Here is a 20,505-nt window from a genome sequence, read left to right on the forward strand (position 1 = left end):
AAAAGTTAAAAGTATTGGCTTAAAAGATTCATTTAAAAGTATTTGGCTTTTGTCCAAGCTTTATATGAATATCACACAGACATTAAAATCGCCAAACTGGTATAACTGACCATCTGGGTGTTGAGTAACCATTATTGAAAGGCTATAATGTGGATTGAGGGATTAAAAGAGTATGCCGGTTGGTGGTGGCACACGCGTTTAATTCCCAACACTTGGGAGGAAGAGGCAGGCAGGTCTCAGTGAGTTTGAGGCCAGCCTGGTCTATAAAGTGAGTTCCAGGACAGCCAGGACTGTTACACCGAGAAACCCTGTCTTCAAGAAACAAAGAGACCGGGGGGGGGGGGGAAGGAGGGGGAGAGAGAGAGAGACAGAGAGACAGAGAGACAGAGAAGGAGGGAGGGAAGGAGGGAAGGAGGGGGGGGGAGAGAGAGAGAGAGAGAGAGAGAGAGAGAGAGAGAGAGAGAGAGAGAGAGAGAGAGAATATTTTGCCCTTTAAGCTCAGTTAAGTCCCAAGGGTCTGTGGATCATGAATCATTTGTCCTCTTATTCATGTATGCCACGCAGACCCCACAGGGTGGACTCTAACCAGTGTTCATGTTACAGAGAGGAGGGTCAACACAGGAAAATTCCTTATGCTTCCAAACAAGCCATTGCAAGCACAGCCTTTGACTCGCTTCCACCTAGATGCAACAAAGGTAAAAAGATGGCTAGAAGAGCCAGAGGTTGTTGCCAAGCCTAAGTGACGCCTACAGACCAGTTCTTGACTCACCGTGACAGAAAAAAGGGTATAATCAGAGATAAAATGATTGATTGTTTCCTGTAATTGTCCAAGAAATCACACTCCCAGACATTAGGCTTAAGACTGTAGGGCAGGCCGGGCGGTGGTGGCGCACGCCTTTAATCCCAGCACTCGGGAGGCAGAGGCAGGCAGATCTCCTTGAGTTCGAGACCAGCCTGGTCTACAAGAGCTAGTTCCAGGACAGGCTCCAAAACCACAGAGAAACCCTGTCTCGAAACAAACAAACAAACAAACAAACAAAAAAAAAAGACTGTAGGGCAAGTGACTTAGACAGTTATTCTAATGATATCTTTCTAGATAAGAAAAATGCTGCCCAGATCTAAGACATCACAACCATGGCTCAACTCTGCACTCAGCATCTACCTGAAGGACAGATAGACAAACCCACTGTTGTAACCTAAAACTCAAATGGTAGTTAAATTGCTTCTTTCCCTTCTTCTCTAGAGACCATCTGCAAGGGACGTCATGCTATGATTTTTAAAATGTTTTTGGGAATGAAGAATGGGAGGGTTAGGATCATGGTCTAGAGTCAAAACTTTCATAAAGCCTCCCCAGCAGCTCTCAAAATTGCAAATCATGAAGTCATTGTTCAGCAGCCTGGTGTCCAGTTCCTGTTGTTTAAATGAAACGGACCAGTGTCCACCTAGTTCTTCAGAAGAAAGCCAAGATGATGGGATAGGCAGTACCTGGGACATCCGTGTTCACACTATCTGACCATTTCCCCCACTTCTGCATCTAGTCCCAGCCAAGTTGACTTTTTGCTTTCTATTTCTTTCCCTTTCTCTTTCCCTTTTTAAACTATCTACTTTTTTTTTCTTCTGTGCTCTGCCCACAAACCTGGAGATTGTGAAAGGAGAACGGTATGATCCCATAGTCTTTGAAATCCTCTGGCTCTGTAGTATGAGCAGTTCAGACGGATTGAGAGTGGTACCTCTGTCCTGCTGCCCGCCCCAGAGCCACTCTCGGGGACAGTTCTGAATGCCCGTTTCTACAAGCTCTCCTGTACTTTCCCATGCTCTTCCCCCTTTTTGCAGCCACCCACTGATCTTATTGCTTCTGCTTCTCGTCCCTAGTTAAGAGCGTGTCCTTTTAGGTCACATACCTCTTCCACCCCTTTCTAGTATTGTGACTTTGGGACAGTTCCTTAGTTCCCTAAAGCCTGTCTTCTTGCTCTCTGGAACTGGCCAGGATACCAGTACACTGCCTCCAAGGGTTCTAAGGACAAAGTGAGCTACTAAACAGAAAGGGGCCTACAGCCTGGGAGAAGCTATCACTGTGCGTGCGTGTGTGTGTGTGTGTACATATATCTCTATCTCACTATATATATAAAACATATACTCTATCCATGTGAGACTCAAGACTTCAATGCCCTATGTGCTTCCATCTGACTCACCTTGGACTCTGACTTTCCAGAAGGACCGTGAACTCCTCCGAGTATCAGAAACTTTTATACATTGACTTAAAATCTTGTGTCTTTTGGTTCACACACATATGTGAGTGTGCATGTACACTCTCACACACATAACACACACAGAGAGCACACACACACATAGTAAAAGAAAGAAAATAAAAAGAAAGAGGGAACACTTCATTTTTTCTCCTTGTAATCAACAGACTTTAATTTTCTGTTCATATATTTGAATGAAAAGGTTTTTTTTTTTTCCAGTTAATTGTTGTAAACCAGAACAGCACCCAACAGGGAAATAGGAGGCTAAGTTTTAGTCCTGGTTTACTACTTAGCTCTTTTTCAAATAATAAGTCAAAGAAGCAGTGTGCTATAACAACAATGGCAAGTCAGTTTTATTTCACATTTTATCTTGATTGATTAGCAATGACTTTCTAAGTACAGGGTGGAAAAAGCATCGTGGCTGAGTGCTTTTGGAACTCAATTAATGATGTCTGTCAGCAATATGAAGGACAGCATTTGGGCCATATATTTGTCATTCCCATGCTCAGTAATCTAAAACTACTCAAGAACTTAAAATCCTCTCTGGAAAATGATAAGATAAACAAATGTTTGGTGTCTTCTATGGGCTCAGCACTATGATTGTGTAAACAGAACAAGGTGGACTCAGTTAAGTACCATATGATATATTGTAGGCTCCAGTAGGAACTCAGAAGCATTGGGCTTCAGAGAGATGCAGGGGAAGCTTCATAGCAGAAGTGATTCTGGTGGCAAATAGAGGATCTGGATAAAAATAAGAGGAGGAGCCTTAGGAGGGCACAGCACAAGTTCATCCCGAGATAGTTATAGACAGTTTGTGTAGTTGGTTTCTTATTCTTTTCTATTTTCTCTTTGAGGGCCCACTACCTAGCTCCCAAATAAATACACAGAGACACATTCCTACTTATGAATGCCTGGCCTTAGCTTGGCTTGTTTCTAGTCAGCTTTTCTTAACTTAAATTATCCCATCTACCTTTTGCCTCTGGGATTTTATCTTTTTCTATCTCTATCCCTTTCTTTCCTTCTTACTCCATGGCTGACTGCGTGGCTGGGCCCTGGGATCCCCCTCTCCTCCTTTTCTCACTCCTACCTCTTCTTGTTCTCTTTTCTATTTATTGTCTTTGCCTGCCCACCCCTCCTATCCCTCTCCTGCCTAGTTAACTATTGACAGTTCAGCTCTTTATTAGACGAATCAGGTGTTTTAGGCAGACAAAGTAACACAGCTTCACAGAGTTAAACAAATGCAACATGAAAGAATGCAACCCATCTTTGCACCATTAAACAAATATTCCACAGCATCAAAGAATGTAACACATCTTTTATTTATTTATTTATTTATTTAAGATTTCTGCCTTCTCCCCGCCACCACCTCCCATTTCCCTCCTCCTCCCCCATCAAGTCCCCCTTCCTCCTCATCCCTAAGAGTAATCCGGGTTCCCTGCCCTGTGGGAAGTCCAAGGACCACCCAGCTCCATCCAGGTCTAGTAAGGTGAGCATCCAAACTGCCTAGGCTCCCACAAAGCCAGTACGTGCAGTAGGATCAAAAACCCATTGCCATTGTTCTTGAGTTCTCAATAGTCCTCATTGTCCGCTATGTTCAGCGAGTCCGGTTTTATCCCATGCTTTTTCAGACCCAGGTCAGCTGGCCTTGGTGAGTTCCTGATAGAACATCTCCATTGTCTCAGTGTGTGGGTGCACCCCTCACGGTCCTGAGTTCCTTGCTCGTGCTCTGTCTCCTGCTCTTGATTTGGACCTTGAGATTTCAGTCCGGTGCTCCAATGTGGGTCTTTGTCTCTGTCTAAATGTAACACATCTTTAACTAATATTGCACATCAAGTTTGTCCTATGGCATTGGTAATTAGCTATCCATGAAGGATGGTGGATAGACTACAGGAGGATCATGGTGTCCAGTCAACACGAAGGACGTTGGATCTTGTATGAGCTCCCATGGAAACACTTGCTAATCCTCCACACACCCAAGGGTAGGTGTGATCATTGTCACCTCTGGCCAACAAAAGAAAAGTTGGGGCTAAGAAAGGTCTGTAACTTGCCTGTCACATGGCTACAGATGCAAAAGGGGAGATGTGTTTCCACATCCGTGTATTCCCAATAACCGTGCTCTTGTTAGGGGATTTAAAGACCTGGGATGGCCAGGGACAATTTGGCTTCATCAGCAGACACAGGAATTGAGAAATGCTGATGTTAGATTCTTGAAGGGACAGAAGCAGGCAGCCTGTTTTGGGAGAGAGATTAGGTCCGTACATCTACACAGCCAACCTGGCTGTGCCGACAGAGACAGCGTCTTTCTAAGAAGGACAGTGTCTAGCGTACAGCTGAGGAACAGCCACGGGAGGAAGCAAAGCCCACATTTCTAAGGTATTTTCAGCAAGTCTGGTGGTTCATTTAGCCCAAAAATATCTTAGTAATTTGAACTCTTTAAGAGAATGTTATAAAAACAAAACTCACTGCCAGATGGGAGTTGAGACAGAAAGGATCTAAAGAAAGAATCCGGAGTGTGGTCTGCAGTCTTGGCAAAAGACTCACATTTTCCTTTGGGAAATGAAGCTGTTTTTAAATTACAAGATCTTGTAAAAGTGTCTGAAAGTGACAACCTTGGTATTTCCACCCACCTGTTAGAAGACTTCACTTTACGAAAATCAAAATTTCTCTTAACAATTCTTGTTGCCAACATCATCTTTAGGTACCACGGTGCTTTGAATGTGCAGTGCTCCCCATAGTCTTGGGTGTTCCATCACTGTTATGCATTTTGAGGTGCCCAGCTTGTGATGTTGTTTGCGGATATTTCTGCTGGAGGAAGTGTGTCACGGGGGATGGGTTTTGAGACAGTATTGCTTTATGCTACTTCCTGTTTGCTCGGGATGGAGATGCCATCTCTCAACTTTCTGCTCCTGCCTCTATGCCTGCTACTTGCTTCCAAGTAGCCTCTCACGGCTCTGGAATTTCAACTGCGCTTCTTGGGATTTTAAGATAATGGTAACGAATGGAATGGACAGTGGACAGCCCACATCATTCACGGTGCAGTTGGAGGTCTTCTTTATCTGTAATTCAGCTGGCATTATCTTACCCAGAAGCATCATCAGATCTCTTTATCTGGATGGAAACTGAGGCCCCGGGTGGTTCAGCTCTGCCCTGAAGTTGCATGGTTAGAGATCCAGCCCTGGGCCTTGGTGCAGTATGCCAAGACTCACAAATGAACAAACTTCCATTCCTTTTCTAAGACCTGCACAAATGCAGTGCAGACACAGAGGACTCCACAACGCCATGGGGAAATAGAGCAACCATATCTGACAGAACGGCAAGCATCATACAGCCGGCACAGCTGCTTGACAGAGATCCAGCAAAGCTAAGTCACATGGTGGCCGCTGGACCACTTTTGGTTTTGATCTCCAAGTGTTGCATACTTGGGGGACTTTTAATATTTGTACAAGTTGGTGATATTGGATTGATATTGGGAAATGTCTTATGGATCATTTATGCCCCTCCCAGGAGCATGTCTTCAAAGCTTCCCGGGACAGTCCTGAGCATCCTACCCCTGCCACTGTGAGGGAGATAGCCTTATGCCTGAAGGTCTTCCTTATGCCTTGCAGGTTGCGGCACACATAAAGAAGCGGGAGCTCTCTTTCTGAGGCTCCGAGATATTCTTAAAACATCTGCCCCTCAGGAACAAGATAATCGGAACAGAGTAAACTTTAAAAGGTTACCACGAGTCAGTGGACTGAGGAGTTGGCCGCAGATGAGCGTACAAGCTTCTTTCCGCTGTGCACTCAAGCAATTACGTGACATGGACAGCAACACAGTTAGGTTAGCTGGTCACCTCTGTCCTACACAGGGACTTTCACAGATGAGCAAAGAATGATGTAAAAAGATGATTTTAAAAATGAGGTGTCAGGACCTCCCTCTCTTAGAAAAGTTAGCTCGTGAAGAGCCAGTGCAGTCATGTAACCAAGGAGCGAAAGATTGCCAGGATTAGACATATAAACAAATTCTATAAAGATAAAATATAAACATTCAGTTATGCCAGAAATGGAATGATAATTGCAGCAGCTTTGGCCTAAAGATTTTCTTGGGCCTATTTGGCAGCTGGCACTCTGAGCTCTAACAGTTACTAATACACTGCTCGGGGCATGGCAGTCTGCCCGCTGGCTCACAGATTTTCTTTCTGTCTAGCGTCCTCGAAGCCCCAGAAGCTGGCAGCCTGAGAACCAGCTATCGTGTGCTTCTAGGATCTTAAAATTGGGTTATGAGGTTGATGAGTCAAAATGGCTATAAAAGATAAGTGTTTATTAATGAAGACTAAACTTGAAGGAAAATGATTATAAAAGACAACTCTTTAACACAGTTATCAGTGATGATTAAACTTATGGCCCCAGATGTGCAAGAGAAGAAGTTAAACACGTGTCCGGGAACAAAGACGATCCGATCTGTATTTTGGAACAACATGCTTACTGAGTTCTGTGTAAATGAAGAAGCATTCCAGCTGCTAGTCAGGGCCTCACTCCTATCTTCTCCTTGCCTCTGTTCTGAAACCTCTTAACTAAGGGGCATCACTGGTAGGGAAACACAGTTTGGCCTTGAACCATTCTTAAGTTGGAAGCTATACTTGCTCTGTGTGAGAAGTCTTGAGAGAGCCTACAGCTCTCCCAGAAAGCAGTGAGTCTGGGAAAACTGGGTTTTGCCACATCTGAGGAGGGGATCTGGGGGTTGTAACTGCCATGACAGTACACGTTCTTTGTGAAGGGTTTTGTGGTGAAAGAGTCTCTATGCAATCAGGGCCAAGGAATCCCACAGAAATCACACCACAAGAGATTTAGTGTGGCGATAGGGAGGGGCGCAAAATGACCGCCTTTGAGTGGGCGTGGACAAGAGAGACCAGACCACGGTGGAGAGCTCGCACATAAGCAAAATGGTGACGCCCTTGTGGGGCTTTAGGCACTGAGTCATTGCATGCAGAGGCAGGGAGAGCCTGTTTCAGGAATGTGGGCAGTTCTTGGTTGACTAACGCTTTGATCTTAAGATATCTTCGAGAAGCTCTTGAGTCCTTATGTCTGAGATCAAATGGGTAGAATCCCTGCCTTTCCTGAAGGTGGCCAGACACTTGACTGGGGCTAAATTAAGCCCTTTAAATATATGTAATGAGGGGGCTGGAGAGATGGCTCAGAGGTTAAGAGCATTGCCTGCTCTTCCAAAGGTCCTGAGTTCAATTCCCAGCAACCACATGGTGGCTCACAACCATCTGTAATGAGATCTGATGCCCTCTTCTGGCCTGCAGGCATACACACAGACAGAATATTGTATACATAATAAATAAATATTTAAAAATAAATAAATATATGTAATGTCTTTAACGAAAATTCAAATCCTGCATTTTAATCTATATATCATCTTTGTTTTTAAGACCTAACAGTTTCAACTAAACGAGGATACTTACTGATGAACCGAGAAAGTTGGTTCTCGCTCTAAAGTAGTATTATTTGGGGGAGCCGGTCCCTCAAAAAAAAAGTGTCATGGAAACTTTTCTTAGTACAGATATTAAGTCATTACCTCTAATTGGTACAAATTCACCACCTGTAGAGAATTGTCCCGTGTCCTCAGTCAGGGATCCTTCTATTAGAATTCTCTGAAGTCACGCTGGCCTCAAATACCTGTGAAGAGCATAGACACGAGCCAGGGTATGTGGACCACACCTGCTCCACTGCCCGCCTCTTCAGTGACCACCGTTACCTGCATGCTGCCCTTTCGCATTGCGCTGCTGCCGTTCCGCTCTCATGGAGTCTGGTTTTGCCAGTCCATTCTCACCCTGCAGAATAAACTTCCTCTGTTGACCTGCGTGATGGCCGAAGGCACTTTATGTTTGAAGTTTCCATTTAAAGCTGAAGCAGGGGAAAGAATCAGGGGAGAAATTGATCGTCGAAGGGCTTTTTGCAATCCCTGCTTTGCTAAAACCGAACATTTCTCTCTCTCAGCTCCCGTTAACCTTTCTTTAGAACCAAATAAATCACTCGGTTCAGAATTTATGCACTACTCTAAGGTCTGCCGGTAAGAACGTGCCTTTCCAGCAGAAGTTATTATTCAGTATGTAAGTGCGGTGTCCTCCAATAATCTTGCCTGGTGACCTCCCGCTGACCCCGTGTCCTCAAGGGGTTTATTGGGTAACAGGGTTTGTGGTTGCCCAGCTCATCTCTGCCTACCTCTGGCGGTCATGTGACTCTCCAGTTGCTGTCAGCTTCTACTTGTTCTGCAGCGGGGCAAGTAAATGGCTATGATTATAGGTTGATTGTTCTTGCTGTGTCCCCGCCCCCCCGAGTTCCCTACCGCCACACACACACACACACACACACACACACACACACACGTTCATATGTAGGAGTTCCTATGTGCTGTTTAGATTCAGTTTCAGCTTTGGCATTCTCAAGGCCCTAACATATTGATCAGGATGTCATGCCTTCTCGAGAACTGGGGTGGAGGAAGACATTGAAATGTGCCACTCGGACTTCCTCTGTACCAGGGCATGCAGAAGTGGCTCCCAGAGTAGACGAAACCGGAAGGGCAGTAACTCTTGATGATGGTGGATATCAGGGTTTGCTGGGCTTTTCTGGAGGGGTTTCACCGCCTTATGTCTGGGAACAAGGAACCGTACAGCGACATGTGGATAACAGTAAAGACAGTGTATGAGAAAAAGACCTATTTCCAAGAGAGGAAGCAGACTGGGAGAGGGGAAAGGTCAGTAGCTCCAATGACTGCCATGCAGAGTAGGGCTTTTATGTCATGTGCAATGGGCTGTTTAGCTTATTTGCATACAGTGAGCTTTTTCGGGCATGGTATGCTAATGTGATATAGGTTCATGTAATACATGTTGCTTCAGCATCTTAAATCTCTATCTAGGAGTGTGCATTTTAGTGTTACAGTGAACCACAGGTCACCTTCAGACACACCAGAGGGTCCCTGTGTATGGGCCTGTGCCAGAGATTTACTTGGCATAGGGCAGGGAGTTTCTACCCTTTCCTCTTCCTGTCTGGTTTCTATCATATTCAAATTTGGCAGCTGTTGCCCAAGGGATGCCATACTTCACTCTCTACCCTCCCCTGCCTCACATGAGCCCTGCTGTAAGAGACAGAGACTGTTTTTGCCCCCTTCATCTCCTGTCTGCTTTCATATTCCCCCAAATTCTAAGCGTCAGGGCTGGTCCAAGAGCCTCAGATTTGAGAAAGTGAAGTGTGCACCTTCAGGGGATTTAATTGTGTTTTCCTACGTAGTGCTGGAGAGAAGGTAGGACCTGACACTTGTCTGCTATGCAGTTTCAGAAAGTGGCAGGATGCTCAACGCTGTCCTCTAAGTGAGAAAAGGAAAGAATGGGTAGGGGATGGCACAGAGTTGGGTCATGTGACACATAGGCTGGCTCTGGCAGCCACTGGATGAGACAAGACAAGTGGGGAGAAAGTTAAGGACTATGCTCATTGACAAATCTTAGGGACACAGACATTGGCTTATTCCCCCATAGATGAAAAGATCACACCAAACAGACATGGCATAAGCTTGGCTCTTTGTACTTCACAGTTTTTTTTCCCACTCTGTGGCGCTAAAAGTCAAAGTTTAAAACTCTTTTTATCCTTAAAGGAACCTGGGTTCCTATGTGCTGTTTAGATTAAAGGAATCTTGGATGGCCCTTTATTTTATCTGTTGACAAAGTCTGGATTCAGACCTTAGTTTTGACATGGAACTAATGTGCTCAGATACTTGACATAGGAACGAATCCCAACATGGCCTTGTCTCTTTCTCTAGAGGTTCTCAATTCAGAACTAGCCCCACCTGTTTATGTATTGGTTCTGGGACAGCAGAGACCTTTGGGACATTTGTAAGAGTCGGTGTTTGTCCAGGCTTAAGAGCCTCTCACCCAGTGACTGCTAAGACAGATAACAGTGCACGCTACCACGATCTCTATCTCTCGACATTTGGATGAGTAAGCTAAGTAGAAAATGTTGCAGCTTCAGGACAATTGAAACAAGAGGTCACTTTGTTCATGGTCCTGCTCTCTGAGGACTGATTACCAGTCCCCATCCTTGCTACCCTGTATCAAGCCACTCCAGGCAGCCAATGGAGTTCATCTTCAGTCCCCATCCTTGCTACCCTGTATCAAGCCACTCCAGGGAGCCAATGGAGTTCATCTTCAGTCCCCATCCTTGCTACCCTGTATCTGGCCACTCCAGGCAGCCAATGGAGTTTATCTTCCCAGAGCACAACTACAGTGTTATCCATTCTCCTTGCCTCAAATGCAAGAGCACAGAACTGAAGGTCTCAGAACCAGGAAAAGGGACCCTGCTGTGTGAATTGCAAGTCCCTTTTGGCTTCTCTTTTCCTGTTGTTCCTATGGCGGGGTTTTGAAGCATAAAACACACCAACACTTACTCCCATGCAAGCTGTGACATGATTGTTTTTCATGTGATGGCTCCCTGAGCTGACTCTCTGCATGCTGCCTTTGCTCCTGCAATTGTTCATTCTCCAAAACCAGAAGGAGACCCGGAGAGATGGAACTGTGAGGTGGGACTACCATTAAAGTAGGGGCTACCAAAGACGCCCCAAGACATTCTAGAGTAGGGTCTCTAGTGAGTCTAGCCCTCCACAACACATCCCTCTGCACATAACAATTCCATTACTAGCTACTTAAAGCCAAACTCGTGGTCTCATGGAGAAGAGCACAAGTGAACTGCTGTGCTTGATGTTGGCTCGTCCTGTTGGTTCAACTTCCATGCATGTTTCAAAATCCAAAATAGCCACTGTTTATGGGTCAGGTTTTTATTTTAGGCTTCATATAAATTTTTGTTTATACTTTAATTTTTTATTTCATTTTATGTTCATTGGTGTTTTGCCTGCATGTATGTCAGTGTGAAGGTGTTGGGTCCCCTAGAATTGGAGTTATAGACAGTAGATAGTTGTGAGGCACCATGTGTGTGCTGGGAATTGAATCCAGGTCTTCTGGAAGAGCAAACAGGGCTCCTAACTGCTGAGCCATGTCTCCAACCCATGTTTACACTTTAAAAAAAACCTTTAGAATGCCCACTCATTCATGAATATTTATGTTTGGTTTCATGTTATCAGTGTTCTGAATTAATCAGCCACACTGTATTTCACTAAATGCTTCGGTGACATCTTGTCCTGTTTGTCTTTGATCACACTTTTAGTACAAACATACTTTTGGATGATCAGTTCCAACCCAGACTAACAGATTTTGTCATGGCGCACTTCCGACCTCACCTTGAACATCACAGTTCTACCATAAATACGACCGGCAGCGGCAGGAAACATCTGTGGTACATGCCAGAAGAATATATCAGGCAGGGAAGACTTTCCGTGAAAACCGATGTCTACAGCTTTGGAATTGTGAGTGTCACCTACTGGCTTGCTATGGAAAAGAATTCACTGCCAAGGCAATACTAAATCCCTAGAGAGTGGTTCTGAATCTGTGGGTTGCCACCCCCTGGTATAGGAGGTCCTTCTGTTTATGTATTGCTTTCATTGGTTAATCAATAAAGAAACGGCTTGGCCTGATAGGGCAGAACTTAGGTAGGCGGAGAAGACGGAACTGAATTCTGGGAGGAAGAAAGCAGAGTCAGAGAGCTGCCATGGAGATGCTAGGTCAGACAGGCTAACTCTTTCCCGGTAAGCCTGGAGATGAACGACCCTTTCACAGGCATTTCATATCAGACATCCTGCATATCAGATATTTACATTATGATTCATAACAGTAGCAAAATTACAGTTGCGAAGTAGCAACAAAATAATTTTATAGTTTGGGGAAGTCAACACAACATGAGGAACTGTATTAAAGGGTTGCAACCTTAGGAAGGTTGGGAACCTCTGGCTTAGAGCAAACATTTTAAGAGTTTTAACTTTTATACCTATTGAGTTTTCTGTTACTCGTTATCGATGCATTAACTTTCCATAAAGCAATAAGATACAAGAGCATTAATTTGAATGAAATCCATTGCCGTGTTAAACAGTTTAAACTCATGTTGTATCTGTTCTCACCTCTGTGGCTGACTTTGTGTGTGTTCCTCCGAGGTGATCATGGAAGTTCTGACAGGCTGTAAAGTGGTGCTGGATGACCCCAAACATGTCCAGCTGGTAAGAACCGCTCTCCCGCCAGCACCTGCTTGCCAATGAGCTGCCTGATGGTATTCCAAGAAGTAAGTTCATCTTCTCCTCTTTCTAGCGGGATCTCCTCGTGGAACTGATGGAGAAGAGGGGCCTCGATTCGTGCCTCTCCTTTCTGGACAGGAAAATACAGCCCTGTCCTCGGAACTTCTCAGCCAAGCTCTTCTCTCTGGCAGGCCAGTGTGCAGCAACTCGGGCCAAGTTAAGACCTACAATGGATGAGGTAAGATATACAAGGTTTTGTTCGAAAATGAGTTATAGAAAATCTAAGTCAGGTAATTTGTACATCTAAGTGAATTATTAATTACTGAGACAAATTCAGCCCCCCCCACAGAGAATTCTGGCCTAATAGATAAACTTTCCAGCTTAAAATGAACACCTCACACTATTGTAAAAGTCATTGCTAGGTAGATCCTGATTATTATAAAAATATTGAATACGGAGACAGCAAAGTAGCTTAGTAGGCAAAACAATGTTTGCCATGCAAGTCTGGTGCCCTGAGTTTGATTCCTGGAACTCATGGAAAGAAAATATTGTCCCCTGACCTTCATATGCTCTCGTCAGCACCCTCCAACCACCATCCCTAATAATAAATCAAAAATTAATTTATATCTAATGGGAAGTAGTTTGAAGGAGATATTTTATTCAACACCTATTAAGCTATCTGATCCATTAGAAAGCACACATTTGTTTTTATTGTTTTAACGATGTATTCATTTGTCATAGACGTAATCCATTCATTTATATAAGTCAGTATTAATTCAGTACCCATTTGGGATGCGTATTTGGGGGATACGTAGTGATCAAGACATGGTTCCTCTTCCAAACTTGCCAAGCAAAGAAGTCAGATTGATAGATATGGTACTTTGACCCTATAAACAGGCATGATGACAGTCACAATCCTAGGATGTCAGAACAGAGTGAGGTCGCCAGTCTGCGGCAACCAGGAGGTCCTTGCTGAAGGGGACAGCTTAGGTGCAGATTAGGTGTAGGCAGCAGTGTGGATGGGAGGACATCCTTGAAAGTCATCATCATCCTTAGCCATAAGACTTCGGCAGTCCAGCATCATGGAGTGAGCCGAGGTAAGGAGAGCTGGTGTGGTTAACACTACACACGCTCCCAGGAGATGGAGGGGCACTCACTCTATTCTTGGAGTTGGCTTTAGTCTACTGTAGAGCTGGGGGAGATCTCAACAGGAGTTGGTCTAATCACAGCGTAAGACCACTGGCCTGGGATTCAGGGAGACATAGAGGAGGCCTGACATGACTCTCAGCATAGAATCCTGTTCTAGTAAGGATCCATCAGTGGAGGACCAAGTTGAGATCCAGGAGGTTGAGGGTACAGCAGCAAAGCTTCATCTTTCTAGGTAGTTGTATGGATTTTCTCTTGATCCTCAGCTTTACCTATACAATCAGAATAATGTCATTTGTGGAGATGAAATACATATAAACAAACCACTTTGCAAATACTCAGGTTATTAAGTCATCAGTTTAAATATGACTGCATGTCCCAATCCTGTGTGAAGCTGCTTAAATACCTGGGGTCCCCAATATTTTATTATTTTTATGACTGTCTCTTGGTTATGGACAAGAGATCTATAGTTTTAGAAAGCTCCCCTTTTTGATCCTGGCATTTGAGAATTTTTTTTTATTTATTTTTATTCTTTTTTACTTAAAATTTCCAACTGCTCCCCATTTCCCATTTCCCTCCCCCTCCTCCCACATATTGCCCCCTCCCCCCGCTCCCCTCCCCCTATCCCCACTCCACTTCTCCTCCCCCTAGTCCACTCCCCCTCCCTCTCGATACTGAAGAGCAGTCCAAATTCCCTGCTCTACATGAAGACCAAGGTCCTCCCACTTCTATCTAGGTCCAGGAAGGTGAGCATCCAAACAGGCTACGCTCCCACAAAGCCAGTTCATGTATTAGGATCGAAACCTAGTGCCATTGTCCTTGGCTTCTCATCAGCCTTCATTGTCCGCCTTGTTCAGAGAGTCCAGTTGATGTGCTCCATGAGAATCGTCTACTTTCTGTGGTGGAAAACTCACAAAGACTCATCTGCAGCACAGAATGAGGGGGTGGCCAGTTCATGCCTGGGGCAGCTGTCTTAATAGACTATACTTTTATATTGTCCCTCAAGTCACTTGATGTGGCCCTTGAAATAAAGGGGCTTCTCCAATATCTAATATCCTTTCTAATTCAAAATTTTGTGTTTACACTTATTTTATTTTTTATTTTACTTATTTAGTTTCCTAAATGAAAATGAGAAAATACTCTTCACTAGGTAGAGAGGAAAACGTCAAAGGAAGTGTTGCTCAAGCTTCCCTCCATGTTTGCTTCCTTGCTAACCAGGTCCTGAACTCTCTGGAGAGCGCAGAGCCCAGCTTGTATTTTGCGGAAGACCCTCCCACATCTCTGAAGTCCTTCCGCTGTCCTTCCCCTCTGTTCTTGGACAACGTCCCAAGTATTCCAGTAGAAGATGATGAAAGCCAGAATATTCACCCAGGGCCTCATGAGAGAGCTCTGAGGACAGATAAAGTGACTCAGAGAACCCCTTTTGAGTGCAGTCAGTCTGAGGTGACCTTTCTGGGCTTAGACAGAAACGCGAGGAACGAGAGAGGTGAAGCGATTTGTGATATGCCCAGCTCTTCTTGTGAGGGATGTTGGCTCCCAGAGCTTGCAGTAGCATCCCAGGACTTAAGGCCTACTGAGATCACGTTGGGTTCCTCTTGGGAACTGCCAGACCATTCTTTTGGGAGCAAGCCAGTGGAGAAGAGGTACTCCTCTGGACTCTTCTGCAGTGAGTATGAACAGTCCGAAAAGCAGTAAATTCACTGGAAGATAAAAGAAAAACAAATGTCACGGAAGGCACCTGAATGATGAATGTCACCATGAAAGGATACGAACTCCATGAGCGAGGCCCAGGGAACTACTGGCGGTGAATTTGAGTAGTGAGAATAAGCAGCCAGGCCATTCTGGCTGGGAATTTCCATTTCCCCAAACAGAAGACTCAAAGAAATGTGTTATCAGGATGATGTAGGCAGACTTTTCCATCCTACCAGTCATTCCTAAATAACCACACAGAGACTTAATATTAATTATAAATGCTTGGCCAATAGCTCAGGTTTGTTACTAACTAACTCTCACATTTCAAATTAACTCACAATTCTTATCTACCCTCTGCCATGTGGGGATAACTTCTTTCAACATGACATGTTCATCTTGCTTCTCTCTGTTTGGAACTCCGGACACTCCACCCTTCTCCTTCCCAGCATCCTCCATGTCTGGCTGTCCCACCTATACCACCTACCTAGCTACCAGTCAGTCAGCTCTTTCATTAAACCAATCAGAAGTCACCTTGGCAAAGACACATCTTCACATTGTCCAAAATGATTATTCCATAACAGGGTGACTGCCTCTTGGTCAAACCCAAGCTAAATAGAGCCATTCAGAGTTACTCAAGATCCTGGGTACTGACAATCAGATCCAAACAAAGAGTGGCAGAATCCTGAAGTCCCTCTGTCATCATCCCATTGAGGCCTTGGTGTTGGTAAATTGAGAGTCACCCACATTCCAGAATCAGGTGTATGCCCCCTGCAACCTGCATTCAGTGACTCAATGACAATGGCCATGTCATAGCCAGCCCCAAATTCAACACATTTCCACTGTCACCTGGACTCGCAAGTTCTCCCTATGCACAGATGTCACACTCTTTATAAAGCACTAGGCTTGGTGGTCCCCCCTTTACTTTCCATCCTCACTCGGAAGCAGCCTTTTGTATTTCTCCCCCTGGCCCCATAAATCTCTTACATGAGGTCTCATGATGTGTCCTTGTGGCATTCCTTGGTTCTCCAATCACTGCAAAAGCAAAACAAAACAAAACAAAACAAAACAAAAAAAAACCAAACAAGCAAAAAGCTCACAAAATAAACTTACACGTAGTGCCGCTGTTTCTACTAGGGTTAGTCTATTGGATTCCACCAGCTTCCCCTGGTCATAGGAAATTCTGGAAACATTGTAGTAAATGTCTAATTTGCAAATATTAATGGACGTCTTTTCACTGTGATTGACACTTACTGCTCTTTTGTTCCTTGCTGGTTAACCTGCCTGTCTGGAAGGGAGTCACATTTGCCCTTGCTAGGGCATGATCTGTGTAGAGATCGAATTCTGGTCAAGTCTACATCTCTGTATTTAAACTCTTAGAAGACTTTCTCATATTAATCCAATTGTTATAAAAAATGACATAAAAATTACAGTATTTTGTTGTTGTTTCACTAACTCTGAGACCTACTACTACATCCTACTACATCCTCAGTAGGATGTGGGAAATTTTAATCCATCATTTTGGGTCCTGGGAAAAGAACTGACAACAAGGGTCTGGACCACCTGTTCTTTGGCCCTGCTCTGTGCCTTCCAGGGAAGGTTTCTTCCTGTTCTGTGCCTTCCAGGGTAACCTTTCTTCCTGTTGTTTCCAGAAGCCCCTTTGGAATACCAGGCTCAAGTGTGGGCTCTACAAAGCAGCCCCCCATCCACCTCCCCTTACCCCCTCCCCGTGTCCCCCCACCTTCATCTCCCTGCCCCCTTCCCCCAGCCTCTCTAATTCCCTCAGCAGGAAGGACTCACTGCCTAAATACCTGCTGCTCATCAGGGGCTCCTCACTCTGAATGGCATCAGAGTGGCTTGTGTCACCCTGTCTTTCTGGATTATGAGATCCCCAGTCCCAGTTGTTGCTGTTACAAATGAGCCCAAAGCTGATGGCTGAGCACGACATCATTCCATGCCTCTCCGGGTTAGAAGGCTTGTGTGGTTCCAGGAGAGAATCTGCCTTGTCTCTTTTAACTCCAGAAGTCACCTGCACTCCTGCCCCGCTCCTCTCTGCTTCCCTCTCTGTCACCTCCCTACCTCTTTCCCAAGGTCTTTCTCTTTACCTTTCTCTTACTCAGGACTCCCTGCTTCTTTCTTATAAAGAGCCCGGGAATTGGACTGGACCCATTTAAATGCTGATGAAAATTTCTTATTCTCAGATTATCACCTCCTCCAGCCCCCTGCTCTCATGGATGCCAGATAGGTGCAGGTTTCTGGCCTTTGGGATTTTGACTTCTTTGGGGGCCATTCTCCCGCACACTTCCTGAGTGTTAGGGGCTCTCCTTTCAGGATTTCTCACACTAGCCTCCACACAGCTGCTGTTTTCTTATAAGTTTAATTAAGCTGGGGCTGGAGAGATGGCTCAGCGGTTAAGAGCATTGCCTGCTCTTCCAAAGGTCCTGAGTTCAATTCCCAGCAACCACATGGTGGCTCACAACCATCTGTAATGGAGTCTAGTGCCCTCTTCTGGCCTGCAGGCATATACACAGACAGAATATTGTATACACAATAAATAAATCAAGTTTAATTAAGCTGTATCTACAGATTCACATAATCAAAAATCCAACCATAGTAAGTTAGCAAAGTATAAAGGCTGTTTTTATGGCAATGAATAGAAACACAGAAGAAACCATTTCTGGAAGATTTACAGGATCAGTCCTTCAGAGGATTGGGCGGTGCTTTTCTTTTCTTTTCTTTTTTCTGCCTTGTGACAGTCAGTATTGTTGGGTTTATCAGAGTCATTTTGGAGTCAAGTTTCAAGAGCAACAACTTGAAGAAAGAAGCCATCAGAAATCAGAAACAGGGCAGATAAACAGAGACGGTAAAAAGCGTGGAGCTACCGTTCTCTGAAAAGGTAGGAGTTGTGGTTAAAGCACACGAGAAACTTCAGTCTAATTGACAAGCCTGAACCAGACATCAGGAAGGAAGCTGGAGGAGCCCTTGCTCACGGACTGGTGTGAACAGACCTGGCTGCCCAGAGTACCCAGAGCTGTCTTCCCCACTGGCTTCTAAACTGCGTGAGTGCTAAGACTAGGAACTTTAACCCTTGTGTCTTGTGCTAGTTTAGCACTACAACCCCAAAGTATTGAGAATGAAATCCTGAGCCTGCACATGCTAGGCAAGCTCTCTTGCACATCTTCAGTGTAAGCTTTTATTACACACACACCACTGAGCCTGGTATCACAAGTCTGCAATCAGAGCCATTCAGGAGACGGAGGCCAAAGGACTCCAAAGCTCAAGGGTAGCTGGGGACATGGCTCAGTGGTAGATCACTCGCCCAGCATGTATAAGACTCTGCTCAATCCCCATTACTACCCACTTCCCCACAAGAAGCATCAGAAGCCTTCAGCGTTTGGCTTGTATATTACAAACCATTTTGAGCCTGATTTAGCTTCCCTCGGAGAAGTATGTGAAGGCAGAGAAGCTGAACAGACACAATTAGCCTGCAATTGCGTGAAATCGACACAATTCATGATAGAGCATGAAGAATCAACTCTGCAACAAAAATGACGTCGACTGATGTATTACTATGCCCATAGATTAGTGCTCTCTCAATTCTCCTTAGGGAAGCTTCATCTTGCAGTAGATGGCAGGTGACATAGAGATGGACAACTGGTCGACCTGCAGAGAGCAGGAGGTTGCAGAGTGCTCAGCAATGGGACACTCATATCAGAACCTCCCTTCCGAGGGAGGGGATCATTGTGGAGGAGGCTATGGAGAGATTGCCAGAGGCAGTGAACGGCTGACTACAGAGAAACAGTGGTCTCTGCACATGGCAGGGCAGTCGCACATATGAACTCACGGCAGTTGTGACAACATCCACAAGACCTGCAAAGCTCTAAGCCAGGCATAATCCCATCCCCAGCTGAAGAAACGCTGGTAATAGATGGTTTCTGAAGAGGAAGGGTCAGTTTTCTTTAAGGATGTGACCCAGATCTAACATGTCAACCAAGCTCCAGGGCGATCCTCACACCTCTGAGGAGGATTTGGGCAGCACAAATTGGGTATGTAGGAAAATAAGGGTGGATCTGCGAGGAGTTGGGGGAAGGGGTAAATATGGTCAAAATACAAACATTTCATACATCATCTGAAATTTTCAAAAATGAATAAAATGTTATTTTAAGAAAAAATTAACTATGCTTAAGCTGCTTTTGACTCCTCACCTAGCAATGGAACTACTGAAGAGATTCATCAGCTATCTTCTGGTTTTTTTTTTTTTTTTTGGTTTTTCGAGACAGGGTTTCTCTGTGGTTTTGGAGCCTGTCCTGGAACTAGCTCTTGTAGACCAAGCTGACCTCGAACTCACAGAGATCCGCCTGCCTCTGCCTCCCGAGTGCTGGGATTAAAGGCGTGCGCCACCACCGCCCGGCATCAGCTATCTTCTGAATAAGTTCAGAAAGGACACGTGAAGTTATTCAAGAAGCAAAACCGAGCAACTTGAAATATAAGAGAGCGGGCAGCAGCTAACAGTACGGCTGAGTCTTTTGTGACTGAGTGATAGTTCATTCTGACAGACCTTTTGTAGATGCCATCCAGAGCACGGCTGAGGCTATTGTGACTGAGTGATGGTTGGTTCTGACAGAGCCTTTGTAGATGCCGTCAAAAGTGTGCTTGCAGGTCCACGCTCCAAAGGGTTCCTCATGGCTAAGTGAAGAGAGCTTTGGGGAGATACATGTTCCAGCATAGAGCACCCATTCCTTAGACGTGTTCTCCACTGTCCTTTCTCAGTTGACATGAAATGTTTAGCTTGCTGGATTCAGTAGACTCTGGGCTGAAGTTACCAATCGGAATCAAGCTTACAACAGTCCAGAAGAGCTGTGAGCTCGTACCTTCTGTGCTGCAGGTAGTGATGGGGCCTGGAATATCGCTGATAGAGCCACAGTGGGACGGATGATAGGGGGAAGTGAAAGCTAAATTCCAGAGGAAAAAAAACAAACCTTCTAAGAAGTCCTGTCTGGAGAGCCATTTGTGGACTAAGTTACACAGTGTGAGACTGTGACCCGAACACTTCCTAGCTAAAAGAATAGTGCCTTCTAGTTTTAAAGAGTATAACACAGCCGCAAATTATGTTATTTTTTTCTTAAATGTTTTCATTTATTTTAAAAGCAAATTAACGTACCAGTGCTACTTTTTAACACTGTAACTTTGTAACAGCTTAAGTTGAAAGGGAACTATCCATGATACCCACTGCACCATTAAGTTAAAGATGTCCTCAAAACAGGAGTTAGGG

At 44.8% G+C, this 20,505-nt stretch overlaps 1 protein-coding gene across 1 annotated transcript in view; it reads left to right on the forward strand.

The window, feature by feature from the left end:
- The window catches only part of Irak3 (interleukin 1 receptor associated kinase 3), a 55,416-nt gene extending 38,423 nt beyond the window's left edge, over window positions 1–16,993 (forward strand). Inside the window, exons 9-12 of the mRNA XM_057757817.1 lie at window positions 11,441–11,639; window positions 12,321–12,383; window positions 12,472–12,636; window positions 14,763–16,993. Of these exons, the coding sequence (XP_057613800.1) occupies window positions 11,441–11,639; window positions 12,321–12,383; window positions 12,472–12,636; window positions 14,763–15,239 (904 nt within the window). The 3' untranslated portion in view covers window positions 15,240–16,993. The remainder of the gene's footprint in view (window positions 1–11,440; window positions 11,640–12,320; window positions 12,384–12,471; window positions 12,637–14,762) is intronic.
- Window positions 16,994–20,505: the final 3,512 nt, after the last annotated feature.

This window comes from Chionomys nivalis, chromosome 25 (assembly GCF_950005125.1).
Source record: "Chionomys nivalis chromosome 25, mChiNiv1.1, whole genome shotgun sequence".
In the NCBI taxonomy this organism is placed as follows: Eukaryota; Metazoa; Chordata; class Mammalia; order Rodentia; family Cricetidae; genus Chionomys; species Chionomys nivalis.